Raw genomic sequence first — 21,094 nt, forward strand, 5'->3', positions numbered from 1 at the left:
CCTGATTTTTTTTTCTACTTATTAGATGTGTAGGTAAATTATTAAGCCTCTCTGGGCTTTACTTTCCTCATTCGTGAAATTGGAGTGATAAATCCAATTGAATAGGTTCAAATGAGATAACGTGTATGAAGTGGTTGGCACTAGGTTTCTAATCAGTATTCATCCCCCTGCCCCACATTCCTGAGTTTTCTTTTCTTTTTTCTTTTCTTTTTCTTTTTCTTTTTCTTTTTTTTTTTGTCTTGGCCATGAAAAAGCATAGCCAAAGAGACTTAAAACTATGTATACTGAGTAACAAATGATGTGTGTCTTAAACTTATTTTAGGAACTTGCATGGTCTGGGTTGAAAAGAAAACCCATTCACTAGACTTGACAGTCAAAGACCTGTTCTACATTAAGCCTTGTATATAACCTGTTCCATATTAAGCTTTGAAAAGATTGCATTAAACTTTGCATTGATACATATTGTTTAAGATTTGTGTTTTGATTTAATACCCTCAGCTTTCAGTAAAGGGAAAAACAGTCTTTGACCAAAACACGAAGCAAAACAGAATGAACTTTTTAAAGGTCTGTTACAGGAGCAGTCTAAACGAATACATTGGCCTAAGATTGCTGAATGTTTTATTGAGTCACTGTTTCACGCCCACCTTTTCCTGTCTTGTAACAGTTTGCAGTTTTGACTATCTGACATGACTAACCGTTGCAAATCTAACTGATTACAACTGTCAGTGAGCCTGTCTAACAGTCTGGTATCTTCCTCTGGAGAAAGCAAACATCCTAATCTGCAAACTTTTCCATGTCTTCCTTCCCAACCACCCCCCCTCCCCCACCCGCCCCGTTCATCACCTTTAGCTCATTAATTTGAAACATCAGTTGTAATATTTCAATGAAGCACATCTTCTGCTAAAAGCAAAAAATTCATACTTATACTGGGAGATGTCCTGTACATTTAGCAAAAAAATAAGGCACTGTCAGGGAGTTATTTTAATATTTAACAGCAAGGATGTATGTTAGGGAAGGGGTGGGCAGGGAGGAGAAAAACTTTGTTCCAGTAATGATGAAATCATCATACCACAGGCACATTAAGGCCAGGACAGGAGACACTGGCTCCTGTTAAAATGATTCCCATAAGAACCCTCCTCTTTCATCTTCTTATTGTAGTGCAGTTAAGCAAATGAAATGCTAAAGCCATGTGAAGTAAATAACATAATCAACAGTGATTTACTATTGTTCTCTCAGGGGTCATGACCTAATCCTAAATATAGTCTTTTAAAATTCTCTATGCTCGGATGTGTTTCTGATGTTGGAGAAAACTGAAAGAAAGAGAACCTTTCTTAAGTGCACCAGGGTTTTTGTTTTCATTACAAATGTTGCTACTGAGGAGCCTTTTTTTCTTTTTCTTTTCTTTTTTGGAATTGTAGCCTTCTTTTATAGTATTGCAAGAGAATAATCTTAACACTCAGTGAGTTTGGTAACTTTAAATTGGCCATCAGAGGGTTTCTAATTTAGAAAAAGGAGTCCTGACTCTCTTCTTTGTTTCATTACCTCCTCCAAGATGCTTAAATGCAATTTGGACATCCACGTTGCTATATTATCATCACTATTATCTTTTTATATTCACTATGGATTTCCCCCTTTTACATCTGCAGGAAAGAGTTTCACCTTGACCATAACTGTCTTCACAAATCCTCCCCAAGTAGCCACCTATCACAGAGCTATTAAAGTTACAGTGGATGGACCCCGGGAACCCAGAAGTAAGTACTTGCCTTTCTATTGGAAACGGTAGTAGAGTTTGCAGGGACCCTATGAGGAATTTATTCCAAATAAGTTACTGTTACTTTCATGTAAATCGTTTCTTTGCAAAGTTTGCTATCTGCAATTAGTAGAACTTGATGGTTAGTAGAAAATAAAATTACACTTTTAACTTTTGCCACGAAATTGCTAAGGCCTACATAACTTTGGGAAGTGAGTGAATAATTATTTTCACTCTAACTATTTTCTAAGAAATTCTGCTCATCTGCTGCACATGAAAGACAGGGCAGAATAGACCTATGAGGGCTGAGGAAGAAAACAATAAACTGAAAAATCTGAGCTTAGTCAAAAAGCATTTGTGTATGTTTCCCATGGTCTAAGAATGTGTTTTAACTTTTTACTTCGCCCACTCAATTCCCTTTATAAAGAGCACACTGCTTAATAACAAAGAATTTATTTGCAAATGATAACTTGCTTGTTGTTTGGTCATGTTCTAGTAATTGTTATAGATAGTTTTCTTAACAGATAGAGTCAAACCAGGTTTAAATCCACCTTGGTTTGTCTGTCTGGACAGCCAGAGTGATAACCAGCATCAGTTTCAGGTAGTGCACATAATCCATTAAGGCTAATATACATTTCTTCCTCAATCTAAATCGAAATGGGGTTTCCCTCCCCTCACTCCCCAAAACCGATTTAAATAAACTCAGCTTAACAGTATTTAAATGCATGTAGAAATTAAAGATTATTTGATATATACAACATTAAAAATTCTGTGTCAGTGGAAACATCATATAGAACTCTGACTTTGATGAGTGAATACACTGGAGACCTAGCTATTTATTATATTTAGAGAGTTCAATTTGTTTTGTGGTGGGGATACAGCTGGCAGAAATATTTATTGTATAATGATATACCTGCTTAGACAGAGTGCCATATCTTTTCTTCCCCTAAAACTGAGAGAAAATGGCTGGTGAAGTTCGCCCCTACCCAGTGGTGGGTCTTTCAGTAGTGGGAACACACGGTGCCTTTCGTTCCTCTTGCGGCTGTCTCTTTTCATAAAGGCTGACTGCTTGCCTGAACTAGGGAGGTTTCCCGCCTCAAAAGCCAGTCTTTGAGGTTTTTCTTTTCCCTTCCTTTCATGTGTATGGCGTTCTTCCAGGTTCACAATGTTGGGTCAGCACTGGTCCTGTGTCTGTTCAGTTTGAGAATGTCTTATTAGGCAGTAGCCATACACATCTCTGGTTATACCAAGTCTCTGTTCATAGGGGCCTGTGGTTATGCAGTGCAGGTGAATAGAAGAGAGCAGGTCTGTCTTGCCTGGTTTGAGGCTTTGCCCAACTTCTGGATATAAATCTGGATGATGCCTTATGATGGAAGACATCTTCTGACATTTTATCTAATTAACACTTGAGTTCCTGAAAAGGCAGAGATATCCATTTTAATAGTGCATAAAGCAGGATAGCAGTCTTTAAACATTTAGCCCTGCTTATACTTATCTTTTAAAGATGTTTCCTGTCGATCTCAGCTGCTTTCTCAGTTCTTGGAAAAACTATTATTGTGTGTGTGTATGTCTGTGTGTCTGTGTGTGTGTATGTGTTCATACAATCAAGAGTTGATGTTCAAAAGCTGATGTTTGGGAGAGGAAACGGGGAAAGGTGGTGCTGCCCTATTATGAAAGATGTGACAGAAGGTGAGGAGGCAGGGTAGCTTTAGGAAAGTCACTTATCTTTTAAGTGAGGTTGACATAACCTTGTTCTAAAAAGGGTGTTGGGAGAATTAATTTGTTGATAGGTTCACTGCACTATAAAGACGAAGAAGTGCTCTGAAAGCAGTGAGGATTAAGGGTAGCTGGGGTAGTTGGTATCTGTGTGACATGAGTTAAGGCTGTAGGTGTTGCAGAGGGTGCTGTGAGTAGGAGGGGGGAAGCAGATACAGATCTCAACTGGCAGACTACTGCTGTAGATCGGCCTGAGTAACATTTCTCATGAATCAAAAATATACGTGAAAATGTAATGTGGATTCTATGACATCATAACATGACTTGTCAAGCCAACTGTCTAGATGTATATAAGGTTGGATCTGCTATCAGTAATATCTTAATCCTACAACCTGGACTCTCTATGCTGAATTATTTCCTTCTGCCCTGCTCTTGGCCATCTTAGGCACTAAATGTTTATATGTAGAACTCTTCTCAATATTGTTCTTTAACTTTGAGACTTCTGGTTGTAGCAAATGCCCAGGACTTTCAATTTTCTTCAACTTTGAGTATAATAGGATTTTGATTGATTGGTGCATATATATATAATGTTAAATGGTAAATCCCCTAGAACATGGGATAGCAAACTTTTTCTATGAAGTGCTAGATAGTAAATGATTTCGGCTCTGTGGGCCATATGATCTTTGTCACAAGTACTCACCTCTTCCATTGTAGCTCAAAAGCAGCCTTAGCCAATACATAAAGAAGTAGTTGTGGCTGTGTTTCAGTAAAACTTTATTTACAAAACTAGGTGATAGGTCAGATTTAGCACAGATGTAGTTTGCCAACTCTTGCTCTCGATTTCAAAGTCTTATTTTATTGACCATTAATAGACAAGGGCTTTAGAAAAAGGCTGTCCTGAGGAGAGGGAGAGAGAAAAAAAGACAACTAATGCAATTGTTTTATCCTCCTATTCTATAAAACTATAATTCTTTAAGTTCTGATTGTCATAGAAATAACATACATCTGTTTACTACTGTAATGGTTTGAAGGAGATGATGATTTTGTACTATTGATTCCTGTTAAGGGAATTTCACTCCTTTGTCTAAAAAATCGGAGTATATGTTGAAAAGACTATTTCTGGTAGATCAGCTGCTTGAAGAAGGACAAGTTCTGGGTTAACTGGCTGGTTCTTCATTTAGAATAGCATAGTGATTAAGGCTTTGGTGTCAGACTGCCTGAATTGAAATCCTAGCTGTACCATTAACCAGTTGTAAGGTGGTAGGCAAGTAACCTAACTTCTCTTTACCTTAGTTTTCTCATCTTTTAAAATGAGAATAACATCAGTGGTATCTTTCTCATCAGTTGCTGCAAGGATGTTAAATGATGTATGTAAAATGCATAGCACAGAGATGGCCATGTAGTAGGTGCTCATTAAGTGTTAGCTGTTTCCTTCAGTGTCAGAAGTTTGCTGTCAAGTTTTGTTTATAGTATGCTTCCAGGAAATAGATATCATCTAGATTCTGTTCTCTAGTGTATTATTTTTTTTTCCTTGAAGATGGCTTTACTAATTTCTGTTCATTAGGAAATGACACTAATAAGTGTTATAAATTGTGTTATGATCAGGTATTTATGCTGCCTGAGGACTTTTATTTGCTGTAAACGAATTGTATTTATCATCAATTCAGCTGTGCAGAATTGATGATAAATACAATTCGTTTACAGCAAATAAAAGTCCAAGAAAGGATGCTATGACACTAGTGCCCTCTCTGAGGCCATGCTTAACACATCTGCCAAAACTTGCTTTTCACTCAAAAATCTGAAAGGTTTTATCCTTCTATGTTTTCTGTCTCTGGCAGCTGAACCAGTGCTGTCACATCACAAACAACTTCTTTTCTTAATATACACATCTGGCGTTGGCAGTTGGACTAACTTCATAAGAGCACATGATCATCACTCATTACAAGATTAAAAAGTACCCCATGGCATCATTGATGTTTTTTAACTTTGATCTTTTGCAGTTGTGATTCATCTCAGTTATAAAACTTCCCTTTAAAGGAACATAGCCGATGACTTATTAGAACCTTCATCTTAAGTAGCGTAAACATGAAAACTGTGCACATCTTTTACAAAATGCCATTTATTTTCTTTGCCAGCTTATCATTTTAAGACATGACATCATACTTAAGATCCGAAATTTGTAAGTCTTGTGTTTAGGCAGGGTGTTTTGACCTTCTGTTGGCAAGTTAGCTCTGAAGAATAACTGCCGTATGTTCACCAGCCGGAAAAGTGAGTGTAGCAGCAGCAACAACAGTAATGCATTTGGATACCTAACTCTTTCAAACATCAATTTCTATTAGGATCCTTTGTTCCATTTATACACTTGATTCCAACTGCAGCTTTATTTAAAGAATTTCTACAAGAAGGTGAAAACTTGGTTAGCAATATCATATTCTGTAGCGGTGGCTCTGAATTAGGGAATAGGACTGAAGAAAAATATTATTAGTTGAGCAGAGAATGAAAAAAGTAAACTACCTTACACAATCAGAATCCTTTTAATTCTCTTCCTGCTTTTTAAGTTATCTATTGCTAAATAACGAATCATCCCAAAACATAATGGTTTAAAACAACAGCCAATTTATTATTTCTTAGACCCTACGAGTTGACCGGGGTTCATCTGCATGGGTGTTCTTCAGTTTTCTTCTTAGGGTCTTTCATGTGGCTGCAGTAAGTTGGTGGCTGGTGCTCGGACATTCATGATGGCTTCATTCATATGTTTGATGCCTTGGTGGGTTGACTGGCAGGTTAGGCTTAGCTGGAGTGATGGGACAGCTGGGTCTTTCTCTCATTTCATATAGTTTTATAGCCTTTCCCTCTGCACATGGCCTCTCCATGAAGTCTCTCCAGCAGAGTCTGACTTCTTCCATGGCAGCTCAGGGCTCCCTAAGATGCAAAAGTAGGGGCTTTCAGGTCTTTTTAAGGCTTCTTAAGGCTCCAAACTGTCATGGAGTTACTTTCTTCATATTTTATTGGTTAAAGCAAGATATAAGTGCAGCCTGGATTCAAGGGGGAAGAAACCCCACAAAGATGTGAATGATGGGAAATTGGTTGATTGGATTACCAATATCATCAACTTCCATAAGTGCTTAGATGGCAAGTGCCATTGCTGCAACAGGAGGAATAAATTTTTGAGGTGCCATCTTCTGAAAGGTCTCTTGAATTTTTTAATAGGGGGACATTTAAAGTTCTACAAGGTGATTCTAAGTTTCAATTATAGTAGCTTCATTCTGAATTGAACAGATTTGGTAATTATCAGATGAATTGAGAGTGGATGTGGTATGTTAGGTCAATATCAAGTTGAGCCAGATCAATACTTGTACAAGAAGAGAATATGAGATGTTCAAACATGGTTAGCCTAGTCTGTAGCAGAAATATCTTATGAATCCTCAAATGGACAAGCCCCAGGATTTATACTTTATATCACCCAGCTTTGAAAATTCTCACTTGCCAGCACACTTGCAAACTGATATCTAACATGTGAGTGGGTTTCTAAGAGTTTTTGTGTGTCGTGCCTAAGGAAAGTAAATCATGGTTATTCTTAAGGAGAGACCAAAGCCAACATCTGTGCACTTACTATTGCATTAATACTGTTTACCACTGACCAGCTACCCATCCTCACCTGGTGAGAGAAAGGAGAAACTCTGCCTTTTCTTTCCCAGTGATTATCCTTTCCTGCAGGCTTAAAGTACATGGCTGCAACATGACTTGGCTTGGCTCCATATGTGACTTCAGTATGGGATGGCACTTAGGTGAGTGAGAGGTTATCTGGAAGTGCACAGTGACGTTTGTATTTCTAGGACAGCTTTGGCACCCCGGTTCACTCAGCTTAGTAGGGTTAGGTTCTGTAGCCAAACTGTTTTATTTTCCTGTTTGCTACTTCCCGTCTGTGCCCAATTCATTAACAGATTTTTTATTCTTCAGGGAACATTTTATTCTTCCATATTCTTGAGGCGCTTCCAACTGCAGAAATTTTACCTTATAAACCTAAGGTAACCAACTTAAATAAAACACAGTGGTCTCGTCGCAGCATCATCTCATTTTTCTCCCATGCTGTTCCACCCAGTTCTGGGACTGTTTTCCAATCCAGTAAAGGGTGGAGAGGATGCAGAGCTTAGCATTTTCTCTCATTTCAGATGATGTCAGTGACAGCTCCCTTTTATCCTCCACTACTTTCATCCAAGTTGGGTGAAGGAGAGGCTTTTTTTTTGTGGCGTCTGACCCATGACCTTTGCTTATTTATCCGTGGTGGATGCTTATTTAGAGGTAGGTCACATACGAAAGAAAGTGGAGTATATCTAAAGTGTGTTGAATGGAGGGATAGTAGAATAATATTTTTAAGGTTATTTGATACCTTTGGACATAGTTCTTGTATTCACATTCTTTCTGTCTGTGAAGATAATTTGAGAAGACTTTGATAGACCTCTTTCATATTCCTAATGCCACAGGCCTGAATTTTAGTCTTTAGAGCAAAGCATTAGGAAAGCCCTTAATTTCTTGACTTGCAGCCTTCACCCTGATTCTTCACCGTCTCTGAGGCGAATGGACATTATGGGTAAAAGCCATGTTTTGATATTTACAAGTCGGCAAATATAAGCATCAGTTTGTCATAAATATTAATCATTTGGTTACTAGTATATAAAACATGGAAAATCTTTGACTTAAGAGAATAATAAGTTAAAAAAAAAACACCCGTACCTTTTTAAAAAATTTCTTTAAGGAGAAAGGAGAAGGGGAGTCAGAACTGCTGGCGGAGGTTATGTCTGGTGGTTGGTGGAATGTGCTCTTGAGAAGAGGAGTTTTAAATCTCTTTCAGTACTTTTTTTTGTTGACTGACTGTCAGGAGCTGGGAAGATGGCCAAGAAGGAAATGACACATCGAGAGGCATTTTGTGTTGTGCAACATTCTGTGGATCTGATGCAAGGATATATGGCCTGTTTACACATTCCTTCACTAGCAGACTGCATGGCAGTAATTTAATTCAGCAGCACATGGCATGCTGCAGCAAGGAGCTATGGCCTTAACATCCTTTCATGGCAAATTATCACAGCCGTTAAAACATGCTCGTGTCCCTCCTTTGCACTCTTCCCTGACTTCCCAGTTCTGAATGTGCTTTCTCATTGTATTGGACTTGTGTTAACAAGGAGCTGTGGCTTTTATAATAAGAGCACAGTTTCACATGTATATGTTCCAGTTGATATATTTATTTCTAACTAAATATAGCATGCATGGCAGGTTTTCAAGTGATATGTGTTCTAAAAACACACATATACTTGATCCAAATGTGTCAGTAGTTTGTATCTTAGTGTAATCAGAAATCATTCTTAAAACAGTGTCAGGGACTTAAAAGGCTTATTTATTTATTTAAAAGTAAATTTTCTTTCCCAAGAGAGATAATTTCTGATAGGTCACTGAACTACTTTACTTCTCTTTCATTTGTACCATAGCATTTTCTTCAAGGACAACTGGACTAGAGGAGAATAGGATACACTTAAAAATAACAGAAAAAAAGGATCCGTTGTCTTGTTCTTCATATTCATACTTGTTCCTACTTACCATATTTATAAGGCACATTCTGATGTCAACTAAAGCACATCTCTGGTCGGCACAAAAAATATTAAAAGCTTTTAGTTAAATAGTGTGGAAAATAATCGCTCATGTTTTCGAAGTAACTTTTGGAAATTAAGAGTGCATACAAGTCATTTAGATTGAAAATATTAATTAAGATTATATGCAGCAGTTCAAATAAGAGACATTTGGGACACAGTGCTGAAGTAGCAAAGGAAGGGCTCCCTTTTCCTCTCCAAATTTCCACTAGTAGACAGAAGCACTTTATGAAAATTTAGGATTAAAGTTTAAGTCCAAATACCTTTGGAAAAGCTAACTCAGATTTAAGTTCTTATTAAGATGAAAATAAGTGATCTAGAATCCTTTATTGGGGGCAGGTTTGGGGAGATAGAGGGAGAGTGACAGTGAAGTTGGGACACCAGAAGGTAAACAATGAGCCAGGTGTGCAGGCAGCTCTTTCGCTGGCCTTGAAGGCAGTCACTGCCAACCTTAAGTACCAGTGTGAGCTTCTGACGCTTTTCAGGTGTGATGTACTGTTAAGAGCACAGGGTTTTACAGAGTATTTCTTAACCAGTTTTGTTCTATATATGTGCCAGCTTTCCTTCTCTACTGGTTTGAAAATAATTTGTCTTAATAAAATTAATTGATTTCTCTCCACCTCTTGAATAATATAACTTTAGCATACATTTAAACTGCACTCAACCCCTCCTTTCTAAGGTTCTTGTCTGATTTTTTTTATTCTTGTTTCATACTCCCTGGATTAGTTATTATCAGTGTTTAAAATTATTTATTTGGTATTTATATGTTTACTGATTTATTAGCTCACCGTTCCTTCATGCACCTCATTTCTTTCTTCAATATGCATTTTCCTTTTTCCTGATGTAAATCTTATGGTAGTTCTTCATTGAGAGCCTGTTAGTAGTAACTCAGTTATTCCTGTATCAGCAGTTGTGTACACTGGCTGCCAAGATGACATGATGTGAGAGGCACCTTGCTGAAAGTCTGTCTGCTATGAGTGCTCAAGAACCACACTACTAGTCATTTCGTTGTGCTAAGATTTTTCAGGCCATTCTTATCAGGTTAGTTGGAGTAGTGTTCAAGGAAATGGAACATAGGACATGTATATTTTCATGCAAGATGGATGAAGGGGGAGAACTCTGAAGAGTCCAGGGCCAACTGGTATAGAGGTGGGAGGGAATGTTCCTGCGAGGGGGAGAAGGCAAAGGAAGCGGAATATAGGAAGAGGAAGTTAAATCCCCTACTTCACCATTTTGCCTTGGGCAGACCCTAAGGTGCTTTGGACATTTCTATCCAGATTTATATTAAAGAACTTTTTGTGATATTTGATCCTTGAGGTCTTCTGGCTGTTACTCACTGAACAACCAAAGTATTGTTTCTTAGATGTTGGTTCCACACATTTTCTGTCATTTTAGTGAGAGTACAGGACTCAGGACCAAAAGATGCTTTTTTTTTTTTTTTTAATATGGAAATGAATCATTGAATGAAGCAGAGGGAAGGAAACGGTTGTGTGGGCTAAAGGAGCATAGTTTAAGAGAGCCAGGAGACCATGATCTGGGTTAGAACTATCTCTAGACATAGTGGATGGGGTGACTCCATTGTTGGCCCTGTGAGTTGTATGGGAAGGAGCTGGTGGGGAAGAGGGGAGCTGACATTAAAGTGAGCTGGTACTTTCTGTCTTTCCTTTAACTCTTGGACTGCACATGCACCCTCTGTAATATGCATCTTCTCATTCTTTAGCACTAATTTTCATGAGGTACGACTTAGGTAAAAATGCTAACATGAATTTTGGTAGGGCAATACTCAAGATGATTTAACCTGGGCTCTATGCCTTGTTAGGGTTGGCTCTGGAAATTATTAGTTGAAAAATATGGGCCCTTCAAGGAGATTATGAAGTAACCAAAACATAGGCTGTTGTACCAGAAATGAAGAGAAATATAGATGTGTAAAGAAGGGTGATAATGAATTCTGGTTACTAATTCTAGAGCTTTGGTTTCTATTTCACCTCTTCACTATTCACTCTATCTTACAAAAATGGGCTACAATGTGTTTTGTACCACGAAGGCTATTTCAGAGTAATTCTACAGGGAATTCATCCATATGGGTAGTTTGTACTTAAGACGTGGGTTTAGTTATGGGTAAGGGAATTGAAGGACTTGGAAATTCCTCTTTTGAGACCTCAGTGCTATCTTAGTGAGCTTCAGCAAATCACTAAATTTCTCTCCAATACAATTTCTTCATCCTTTAAATGGGAATAGACATGAAGACAACTTCAGAGTAGCTGGGAGTAACTCCTAAGGAATGATCATAAAGTACTTGGCACACATGAAGGGCAACTTAAATACCAAATAGTAATTATGTAGCGCCTTTCTGCCAAGGAGTTCCAAATACTTAGACATTACCTCACTGATTGTCTTTACATCCCTTTGAGGGGTGCATTATGGATTTTACAGGTGGGTAAACTGAGGCATGGGCATTTGAAAAGTAATTTGTCCTGTGTTGCTCTGCAAGTCAGCAGATGATTTATGGAGGTGGACAAGGAGCCGAGGTCTCTTCCTGTTCAGTTGTTTACTACTGAAACTCCCTGATGCTTTGTCATTAAAGTTGTGGAAGCTCCTGGTTTTGGGCCCGTATTTATTATTTATTTATTCTTGGTTCTAGGTTGATATTATGAAGTGTGGTATGAAAAGCAAACCTGTGATGTAGTAGCATTATTGTATAGTAAATAAGTCCCAAGTTATAAGGTTTCACACACAGGGGCATATATGTAGTATGTATGTGTGTGTATGTTTGTTGAATGAGTCTTGAATTCATTAAAATGAAGGTTTAACTGAGCCAAAAACACTGAATTTCATGAGATGAAAATAAGTTCTGTAAGTTAACCCTCAATAGAATGTCACTTTGAATACCAGTGAGATAAAGTTAGTACTTGAACAAAAAATTAACTTAAAAAAAATGACACAGTAGAAAATGTAAACAAGTCCATTTGGTAGAAAAATTAGAAAATAAAAATTAATCGAAAGAAAGTAAAAGTATTCATAAGCACATCTCCAAAGATTACCACTGCTAATATTTTGATATGTAGTCTCCTGAATATTTTTCTATGATAATGCTAGTATTTTTATGAAGGAAACAGCAGTGAGGAAATAGCATCAGGAAAAGAATGCTACAAGTGACATGACTACGTTGAAGCTGAAAAGAGAGAGAATAACTGGAAATGAGATTAACTACTTTAAGGAGCAGGAGAAAGAAATGGGACTGGCAATAGTTTCTAGTTAGTGTCTTAGAAGAGGCAGTAGCTGTGTCTGCGATGGGGAGGGATCGCCTTGCCCGAACGACTAAGATTAGATGGATCCAAGAAGGACTCCTTCCTCCCACCACTCTGTCTACCACTAAAAACACCATTCCCTTTTATATTAGCCGACAGAGTCTTTTAAATGACAATTAGAGATATACTTTATAAACATTTCTGGAAGCGAGGACATTTAATAATTTTTGAGTGTGTATTGTTAGCCAGATGCCAGGCATACGAAGCAGAGCAGACATGATCCCCGTCTTTGAGGAGCCTACATTCTGAGGGGAAAACAGACAAGAAACAAGTAAATGAACATTTATTTATAATTGCATCTAACTGTGAATTGTAATAAGTGCTATAAAGGGCACTGATGTATTAAGAAAGAATAACAGGGCATTAGGCGACAAATAGGAACCTATTCTAGAGTGTGCAGGGAAGGCCTCTTTGATAAGATAACATTAGAGCAGAGAAACGGCCAGCTCTAGGAAGAGTAGGGGAAGAGGCTTTAAGGCAAAGGGGACACATCGTGTGCAAAGCCGTGAATATGATCAGTATCAGAATCAATATCTAATTTGTATAGAAATGCCTAAATGGTTAGGAGAAGGTAGCAAAAAGAGTTGACCAGGATCACACTCCCAAAAGTTGCCCATTTCATAATTCTATCCAAGGCTGTTGTGGCGTAATTTAAGAAGCACAGAAGGATTCTCCATGTTCATTCCCACTGGCCCTGAACTTCTTTCGTTTGATTTTAACTAGGGTGCCTGAGATTCTTCTATGAGTTAAGGCTATAAGGACAGACCATCATAGATGTTATCTGCAAAGGATAAAGCTTTTAAAGACATTTTTGGTTAACAGCTTGGTTTAAATAAGTGGATCAGATTAAATTAGCTAGCTACTCATTTTATAACAGGATCATTTAGGGAAAGTGGGTTGAGAAAGACCTTGAAGAGCTCTGGTAAGGAAGATTGAGTGGGAGTAGGTGGAGGGGAAATGGCTCCTCTGTGACTCAGTAAGAATGCTGGGTCCTGAAGAACATGCTTTTCTTAGAGAAGAAGCATAGGAGCCGGTTTGTATTAAAAACAACCCAAATGAAGCAGTAGGTTACTTATTTGAATGGATTCTCTAGACCGTAATATACTAAAGTCTTGGGCTTTTATGGACAAGAAGTAATTCCAAAGGTGAGCTGGGTTTTAAAACATAAGAGCAACATGGAAAACTTAAGAATGTTTAGCAAAGAGCATTGATGATGATTAAAGGATTGTAAAATTGAACCTATAAGGGATAAGTTGAAAGACTTGGGATTATTTAGCTTCATGAAGAGGAGACTGAAAAATGACTTAATAACAGACTTCAAAATTATGAGGAGTTATTAAGCTGTGTATGGTGACCAGCTGTTTTGTTTCTGGCAGTCAGAGAAAGAATAGGTTTTAACTGAAGCATGATAGATTTAGGTTAGATTTAAAGAAGAACTTGACTATAAGAATTGTTGATAAAATGGGTTACTGAAAGCTGAGGAATTAACTGGAGGGCTTTTCATTCAAATCCCTTCCATCCCAGTGATTCTGTGTGTTTTTATGAAGTGCAGCAAAGCTCCACCTTTCTGCTTTTAAAATCAAAGGCATGATTTCTGTTTCCCATTATAATTCTGAAGCTCAGAGTCACAGAGGTTTGTAGACATAAATGATGAGGGTAATTTGTCTTGCTTCAATGGCCATTAGAATCTTTAATTGAGAAAAATATGACCAAAAAGAGGAACAGATCTGCCACATGATCAAAATATTGTTATTGATAATCAGAAAGATGCATTATTAAGAATTTGGGGCTGAGGGAGGGTAAGACTGTTTTATTGTGAGAAAAAACTCAGGTTTATTTGACTTGTATATGTCAGATACAAAAGGTAGGGTTTTATGAAGTTAGTTTATTTTACCCTGTTCTTTCCATACTGGAAGAAATTAAAAGCATTTCTAGGTGACACCAAAGTTCATATAACCTGGAACTTGAGAGATGCAATCCAAAAATCACCCTCAAGGAATTTATCGGCTCAGAGAAGGAAAGGGAGAGGAAATAGGCAGGATTTATTTATGAAAACAAACCTTCGTGCATTTAAAAGCTGGCAGAACAGCGAACAAGTTGAGCACAGCAAATTTGAGAAAGGCTTTCTGAATATGCCATTCCTTTCGACTCTGGACCCTGAGCCGTAGGGAAGCAAAGAGCCCAGCTTCTTGGGTTAACCTTTCTCAGTGAAGCCAAGCATCAGAGTTTTTATTTTAAAATTTATTCTTTAATCTTTTCTTCTGCTTATTAAATACCTGTCTGAGCAATCAATTGGCACACCTGCAGATGGTTTGTTTTAAGCACTTATAGTCGCTGATGAAACTATGAAAAACAAAGTGCACATATATAGCATTCTTAGATGAGTTCTTTGTTTTGAAATAAGTGGACATAATTTTTTTCTAAAGGAAAAAAGTAATCAGAGACTAAAGAAAAAGACTTTGAAACAGGTGACACGACTGGGAAGAAGGCAACGTGGGTGTGGTGCTAAGCTAGGGGAAAGGAAAAATACTCAGGAAACATATTTTTCTTTCTTCCCAAAATAACTTGAGCTCCTTGGTTCATTAAGCACATTTAGACCCTTGAGCCACTACACTTTGCCTTTCCACAGCATCATCACCATTGGAGAGCCACCCACAGCCACGGGTGGGTCAGAAGTCACAACCCACTCACTTTTACTGGCTTGCTTTCTTCCTTGTCTATGATATTTTCTTGGTGGCCTTGGAACTTTTGGGCTTTTTTAGTTCTTTTCACGATTTCTACATTTGGATCTCCACCTACCCCTCATCCTCAGATAATTTATTTTCAAAACAGGTTTTTTGAAGCAGTTTTTAAGCAGTCTTAAAACTACAGCTGTCTTTTCCATAGAAAAAGGTAACTTAAAGGGCATTTGTTGTCTTGTTTTTTTTTCCTGCTCTTAAGCCCAAAAGATTGATACTGGGAAGAAAAACAACTGAACGGAGGTGTGGTTTACTGCTATTATAAAAAGGAGCCCTCTCAGTTATAGGAAAAGTCTCTTCATTATACATATGGACACTCACATGCAAAAGGGCATTTATTCTTTATTTTCTGTAATACTTTTGAAATACTGTGAACTGAGGCTGGCTGTATTTCTTTGAGGAATAAGTTGTAAAACTGATAGTATTGGTTTATCCAAAACAACAGAAGACCAGTTGGTGTACCCACAAAAACTATTTGGTTGTCCATTCTTCCCTGTGTTCCTTTCTTCCTTGAGGACTTTACTTAAGACCAATGAACCAACTTCCCTTTCCTTTAGAGAAACTGTGACACAGTTTTCTGTGGTTAGGGCTTATAGAAGGTTGGATACATGGCCATGATAATGTCTAAAGTATAATCAAGAAGGATAGAGGTTTTCATGAAGATCCTAAGATTTAAAGGGAACAAAAGTTGATGATTTGGATAGTGTATCTGTGAAGGTCCCATGCTTTGATCACCTCTCGGGATCCCCACATGGACTCTCCCTTGGGTATTTTTAGAATTCTACATCGGTGGCACAGATCAGACATAGCAAGGAAATTTGCCAGAGCTAGGGATGCAGGAGTTTTTGGATTTTATAATTAGGAAAGCATAGATGGAATAAAATGTAGGATATATGCTCATTGTGTTATTTACAGAGCATATTTTTGCCCCTTTTAAATATACATATTGGTTCTACGTATTATGAGATGTGATGCAGCAATTCCTTGGTTGAACTGGAATAACCCAAGAAGGAGAGGTGCCTTTCCCTTCACTGTCACCCAGGTTGTCTAGGAGCTGTGCCAAAGGTGTAGTTTGATTGTAGTCACATACTAGCCCAGTGATGGTGTGCGAGTAGAAGTCGGTTAATAGAAAGGGACTTTACAAGATATAGCAGCACCAAGCATTCATTTTTATGGAGGGTCAACCTTTCATCATCAGTGACAGCTGGGTGAAGCCCTCATGTGGTGTAGAGTCACCACCTCTTTGTTCTCTTTTGTTAGAACTGACATATAAGTAAATAAAAACTTGCAACTGAATTAGGAAAAATCTGACACTGAAGGGTGAAATGTAGCTTTTGCAGCATAAGATTTGTAGCACAAACTGACCAGAGGAAGGAAATCTGACGATCTAGATAGATGCCTCTGGTTTTTACCACCTTTGCTGTGTGCCTCTATGCTAAGAACTCAACAGGATGAGTCAAATATAGCCGTAAATAAAAACTTTTATGGGGAAGGGAGAGGTCCTTGTGTTCGAAGGAGTAGGTGGCATTTCTGGCTAATTTATAAATGTCTTCTTTCATTCTTTTCAAAATTGGAATAAATTGCACCAAAAAGTCATCTATTGGAAGAAAACCATCCCTTTTCTTTTTTTTTTATTTTATTTTAACTATTGCAAATAGCTCTTGATGCCAAACCTAGTTCTATTCCTAGTTCTATCCCTGGTACTATTTGGCTAGTTCTCAGAATGAATTTGATAGTTTTTACATCAGGAAAATTTCACACGTGTCTGTTCCACATTTAACCAGGATACTGGATAAAAAATATTCTTCTTTGTACATTAAGATCTTAAATCTCAAGATCTCTACACACAAAGTACCTGTAACAATTCAGTGAAACTCTGATGTTACTGCTTAGACTCTTGTTCTTGGGGACTTTGGTAATTAAAATGAGTTAACCATAAGAAAAATCATCTTTAATAAAATAAATGTATATTTATTTCTACATTAGTTTTTATGTTAATTGGCAAACATTAATAGCAAGTCTGCTTGCTCTGCATCAGAGCCTCTGAATGCCAGGTGTTCATGAGATAACTTTCAGAACCAAACTTGAGGAAGCCACAGCAAAATCGGGAATAAAGCCAAGGGTAGTACCCGATTCTTACTTGGAATGTATCAGAACATAAAGGGCTTAATCTGTAGGTAAAGTTAGCGGGGTGCCAGCTTTAATTTTTATAACGTACAAGAGTTTATAACTAATAGAGTGTACTTTATTGTCAGTTGTCTACTTTCTGACCACGACCATATCTTCATACAGTTTCAGTCCCCTGTCCCCACCGCACCTGCTCTCTGCCCTCATTGAGAATTCCATCCCGCAGTCTCCCACTTTATCACAGTTTATCATGTCACTCCATTCTCCCCACTTCTTTGTCAGTCACTAGACCTACTTTCCTTACCAATGCCTGTGAGCTGTTTTTCTCTCTACACCACTCCCTTCGTCGGCACAAGGTAAGCATTTCTCTGACCTACAAAATGGGCTTCCAACTGCATTTTGATTCGCAGAGAGGTTTCCAAAGCTGAATAAAGTGTAAAAAAACTCAACCAATTCAAAATGTGTGTTACCATTAGTCGAGGGTTTGGGGGTAAGACTAGGGGGTTACAGGATAACAACTAATGTTCATTAGTTCATGAAGCTCTATGCTAGATGCTTTATATCCATTAACTTCTCTTTTACAAATGAGGAAACTGAGGCCTCAACAGGTTGCATTAGCTGACCCAAGTCCTTCACAGTAGGACAGTCAACTATTTTCTGATTTCAGGTCAGTACTTTTTCTGCTTCTTGCTAACAAAGGTTTTGAATATCTGAGAGTAATTTTAAGGGAAAACATTATAGAACTTTACATCAGAAGTTTAGGCAAATCTAAACTAACTTAGGATCTCAAATATGATTTGTAATCCTTTTATTTGTCCTTAGTACAGTGTAGAGTGTGAACGACTGGGGTACATGGTGAGGGACGAGGGTTTAAAAAAAAGAGTTCCATGTGACAATCAGCAATACAACTTTGGACTCTTCCGGGCCTTGTTTATCTTCACTAAGCCATCTTTTCTTAGAGAAATTAGAATTGTTGTTAGTCCTAAGAAGTGAATATTTTCACTTATTATACAGGATTTGATTTTTCCTGTTTGTAATGTATCCGTGGATAAATGCTCTGCCATTGTAGAGAACTAGTAATACTCTTAGTTTTACTAGTTTAGATGATGTTGAAAATGTACTGGTTTGGTGAAAATACCACATTTGTGGGACTAATAACAAGAACATACATACATGATGTTTATTGCTGCCCTATCGTTCTTACATTTTCAATAACATTTATTTTTCAGATTTAACTTTTTAGAGCAATTTTAGGTTTATAGCAAGATTGAGAAGGTACGGAGTTTCCTTATGTACACCTTGCCCCTGCTGCATGCACAGCCTCATCATCAACATCCCCCAACAAAGTGGCCCATTAGTTGTAGTTGATGAACCTACTTGATTAACATATCTTTATTACTCAAAGTCTTTATTTTACTTTAGGCTTTCCTGTTGGTGTTGTACATTCTGTGGGTTTGGACAAATGTATAATGACGTGTATCTATCATTGCAGTATCAGTTTCATTGCCCTAAAATCCTCTGTACTTAGCCTATTCATCCCTACTCCCAACTCCTGGAAACCCCTGACCCTTTTACTGTCTCCATAGCTCTGCCTTTTCCAGACTGTCATGTAGTTGGAATCAGACATTATGTAGCCTTTTCGGATTGGCTTCTTTCACTTAGTAATATGCATTTAAGGTTCCTGCATTCTCTTCATGGCTTGATAGTGCATTTCTTTTTAACACTGAATAATTGTCCATTGTCTGGATATACCACAGTCTATTTATTCACTCACAATAATATTAGTTTCAATTTAATTACTACATATTAAAAACACTTGTAATTTCATAAAATTCAGAGAGCATAAAGAAGAAAGTAAAGTCAATAGAAATTCAATAGCAAAGATAACCCCAGTTAAAATTTTGATGTATTTCCTTTTAATATTTTTCCCGTTATTTTGTGTATGCATGTATATTCATACATACTTTTATTTTATAAAGTTTTGCTCATATCTGCTAAGCTGATTTTATTTTTAATTATTAGAAAAAATTGGGCTACACCTTGATTCTAAATCTCGAAATGGTAAATCTTCAGTTTGATAAAGATAAACATTTTGAAAATAAGTTCACAAAAATGGTATAAAATGTCCTATTTTAGTTTCTTTAAAATGTTATAGCCTACAGGATTATTTGTTTCTTGATACGGTTACCAGCATCAGAATATAACTGAGATTAATTATACCTTCTCCTTGCTTTTCTTCTTGTTTCTTTTCCTTTCATCTTTATTCTATTTTGTAGGTGTTCATATGATGTCTGGCATGTTAACTGACCAAGTATATACTATGCTGGGTGCCATAATCATGCCTTGAGGGTGTCATGGGTGTCTTCTTTAAACCTCCTCAAGGCCTCACCTCTGTATGTCCTCCTTTGGGAGTGGTCCTGTGGGCCTTAGCTAGGGATTCTCAGGCCTGTCTTTGAGAAAATATTATGTTCTATATTTATGTAGTTTATAAAATTTGTGTTAACTCTTTTGACTTCACAATCATCCTGTAGGCAGAGAAGATGTCATTTTGCAAGTGAGTATGCTTCTGGGAATGAAAGGGAAAGACAGTTTTTCACCTCTCCCAACAGAAAAAGGCTGTGAACAAGTAATAGCTGAATCGGTGGGTAGAGCAGTAGTTCTCCCCTGGCCCATCTCTGCAGGATGTCTGGAGAAGGGGAAGAAGGAAGATCCAAAGTCAGACAGTGGCTCTGCCTATTTCCAGAGTTCTAGAAACATGAAAGATGATAGAATATGGATTCACAATTCTTAGAAAATTCTGAAATCTAAAATATCCTTGGTTCATAAGGATATCTGGAAAATAAAAAGCATCCTATTCAGCAGATAATTTGTTTTAAGCAAATTGGTTTACCTGGAAATATAACTTGAATTATTATTACTTTTATTCAAACCGTTTGAAAACAAAGCCAGCCTTTCTCGCATCTGAATTCTAATGTCAGACGGTTGGAGGCACTCAGTGAAGCAAAGACAAAGAAGCAGCCAATCTTGGGAGAGTGTGTCCCACAGAACAAGGCAGAGGAAATAGTCAGGGCAGTGGTGGCTTGGCTGAGGAGGGTCTGTGACTGAGGAAAAATTAGAGTCTCAGTCAACCAGTGTGGTCCAAAGCTCTGTAAAATGTTTGCAGAGGTGATTCTAAAGTACATTTTCCCCCATTAATGAGACAGGGAGGCTTACAGACATAGATTAGGACAAATGGAGATGCTCTCATTGTATGGGAGCTAAACAAATGTGATGATGTGTTCTGGGGAAGGAAATTAAAAACAATAACTTATAGGAAATGCAGAGTATTTGTTAAGTAACTTAGAATCTTAACGAAATGAATTCATATTTCGCTTTTGTAACATTGAAAAATCAGAAATACTAGGTTACTAAGGAACCAACTGTGATAACTTACATAAATTATACATTTATTCAGTGCCAAAACGTGTTAACTGGTAAATTTAATATGACCTTCTTCGGTTTCTAATCCTTTCTCTGTGAATAAATTAAGTCATCAAAAAATAATTTCTTGATAATTTTTTCTCTCTAGTACAAAAGTTCCATTAAAAATATGTGGATAACAGATTGCTAAGAGAATCTTCCAGTTAGCTCAATAAACTTGTCAAGTTTTCACATATTTATTTTATAAATAAAACTTATTGGTAATAATCTGGCAAGAGAGGGACTGATTTTAAAATTGATTTGGAAATATTATAGAACCTCCCAACACCCTGAAGTTCCAGAGCTGCTGCTATTTTGTTAATTTTTTTCCTTTCTTTTTTTCCAGCTTTACTG

At 37.4% G+C, this 21,094-nt stretch overlaps 1 protein-coding gene across 5 annotated transcripts in view; it reads left to right on the top strand.

Annotated features, from left to right (window-relative positions):
* The window catches only part of RUNX2 (RUNX family transcription factor 2), a 206,591-nt gene that overhangs the window by 98,090 nt on the left and 87,407 nt on the right, over positions 1 to 21,094 (top strand). For all 5 annotated transcript variants that reach the window (XM_016131171.2, XM_016131173.2, XM_036229754.1 and 2 more), the window contains one exon: positions 1,647 to 1,751. In XM_016131171.2, coding sequence (XP_015986657.2) covers positions 1,647 to 1,751 — 105 coding nt within the window. The remainder of the gene's footprint in view (positions 1 to 1,646; positions 1,752 to 21,094) is intronic.

The sequence above is a fragment of the Rousettus aegyptiacus genome, unplaced genomic scaffold, assembly GCF_014176215.1.
Source record: "Rousettus aegyptiacus isolate mRouAeg1 unplaced genomic scaffold, mRouAeg1.p scaffold_m13_p_1, whole genome shotgun sequence".
Classification (NCBI taxonomy): Eukaryota; Metazoa; Chordata; class Mammalia; order Chiroptera; family Pteropodidae; genus Rousettus; species Rousettus aegyptiacus.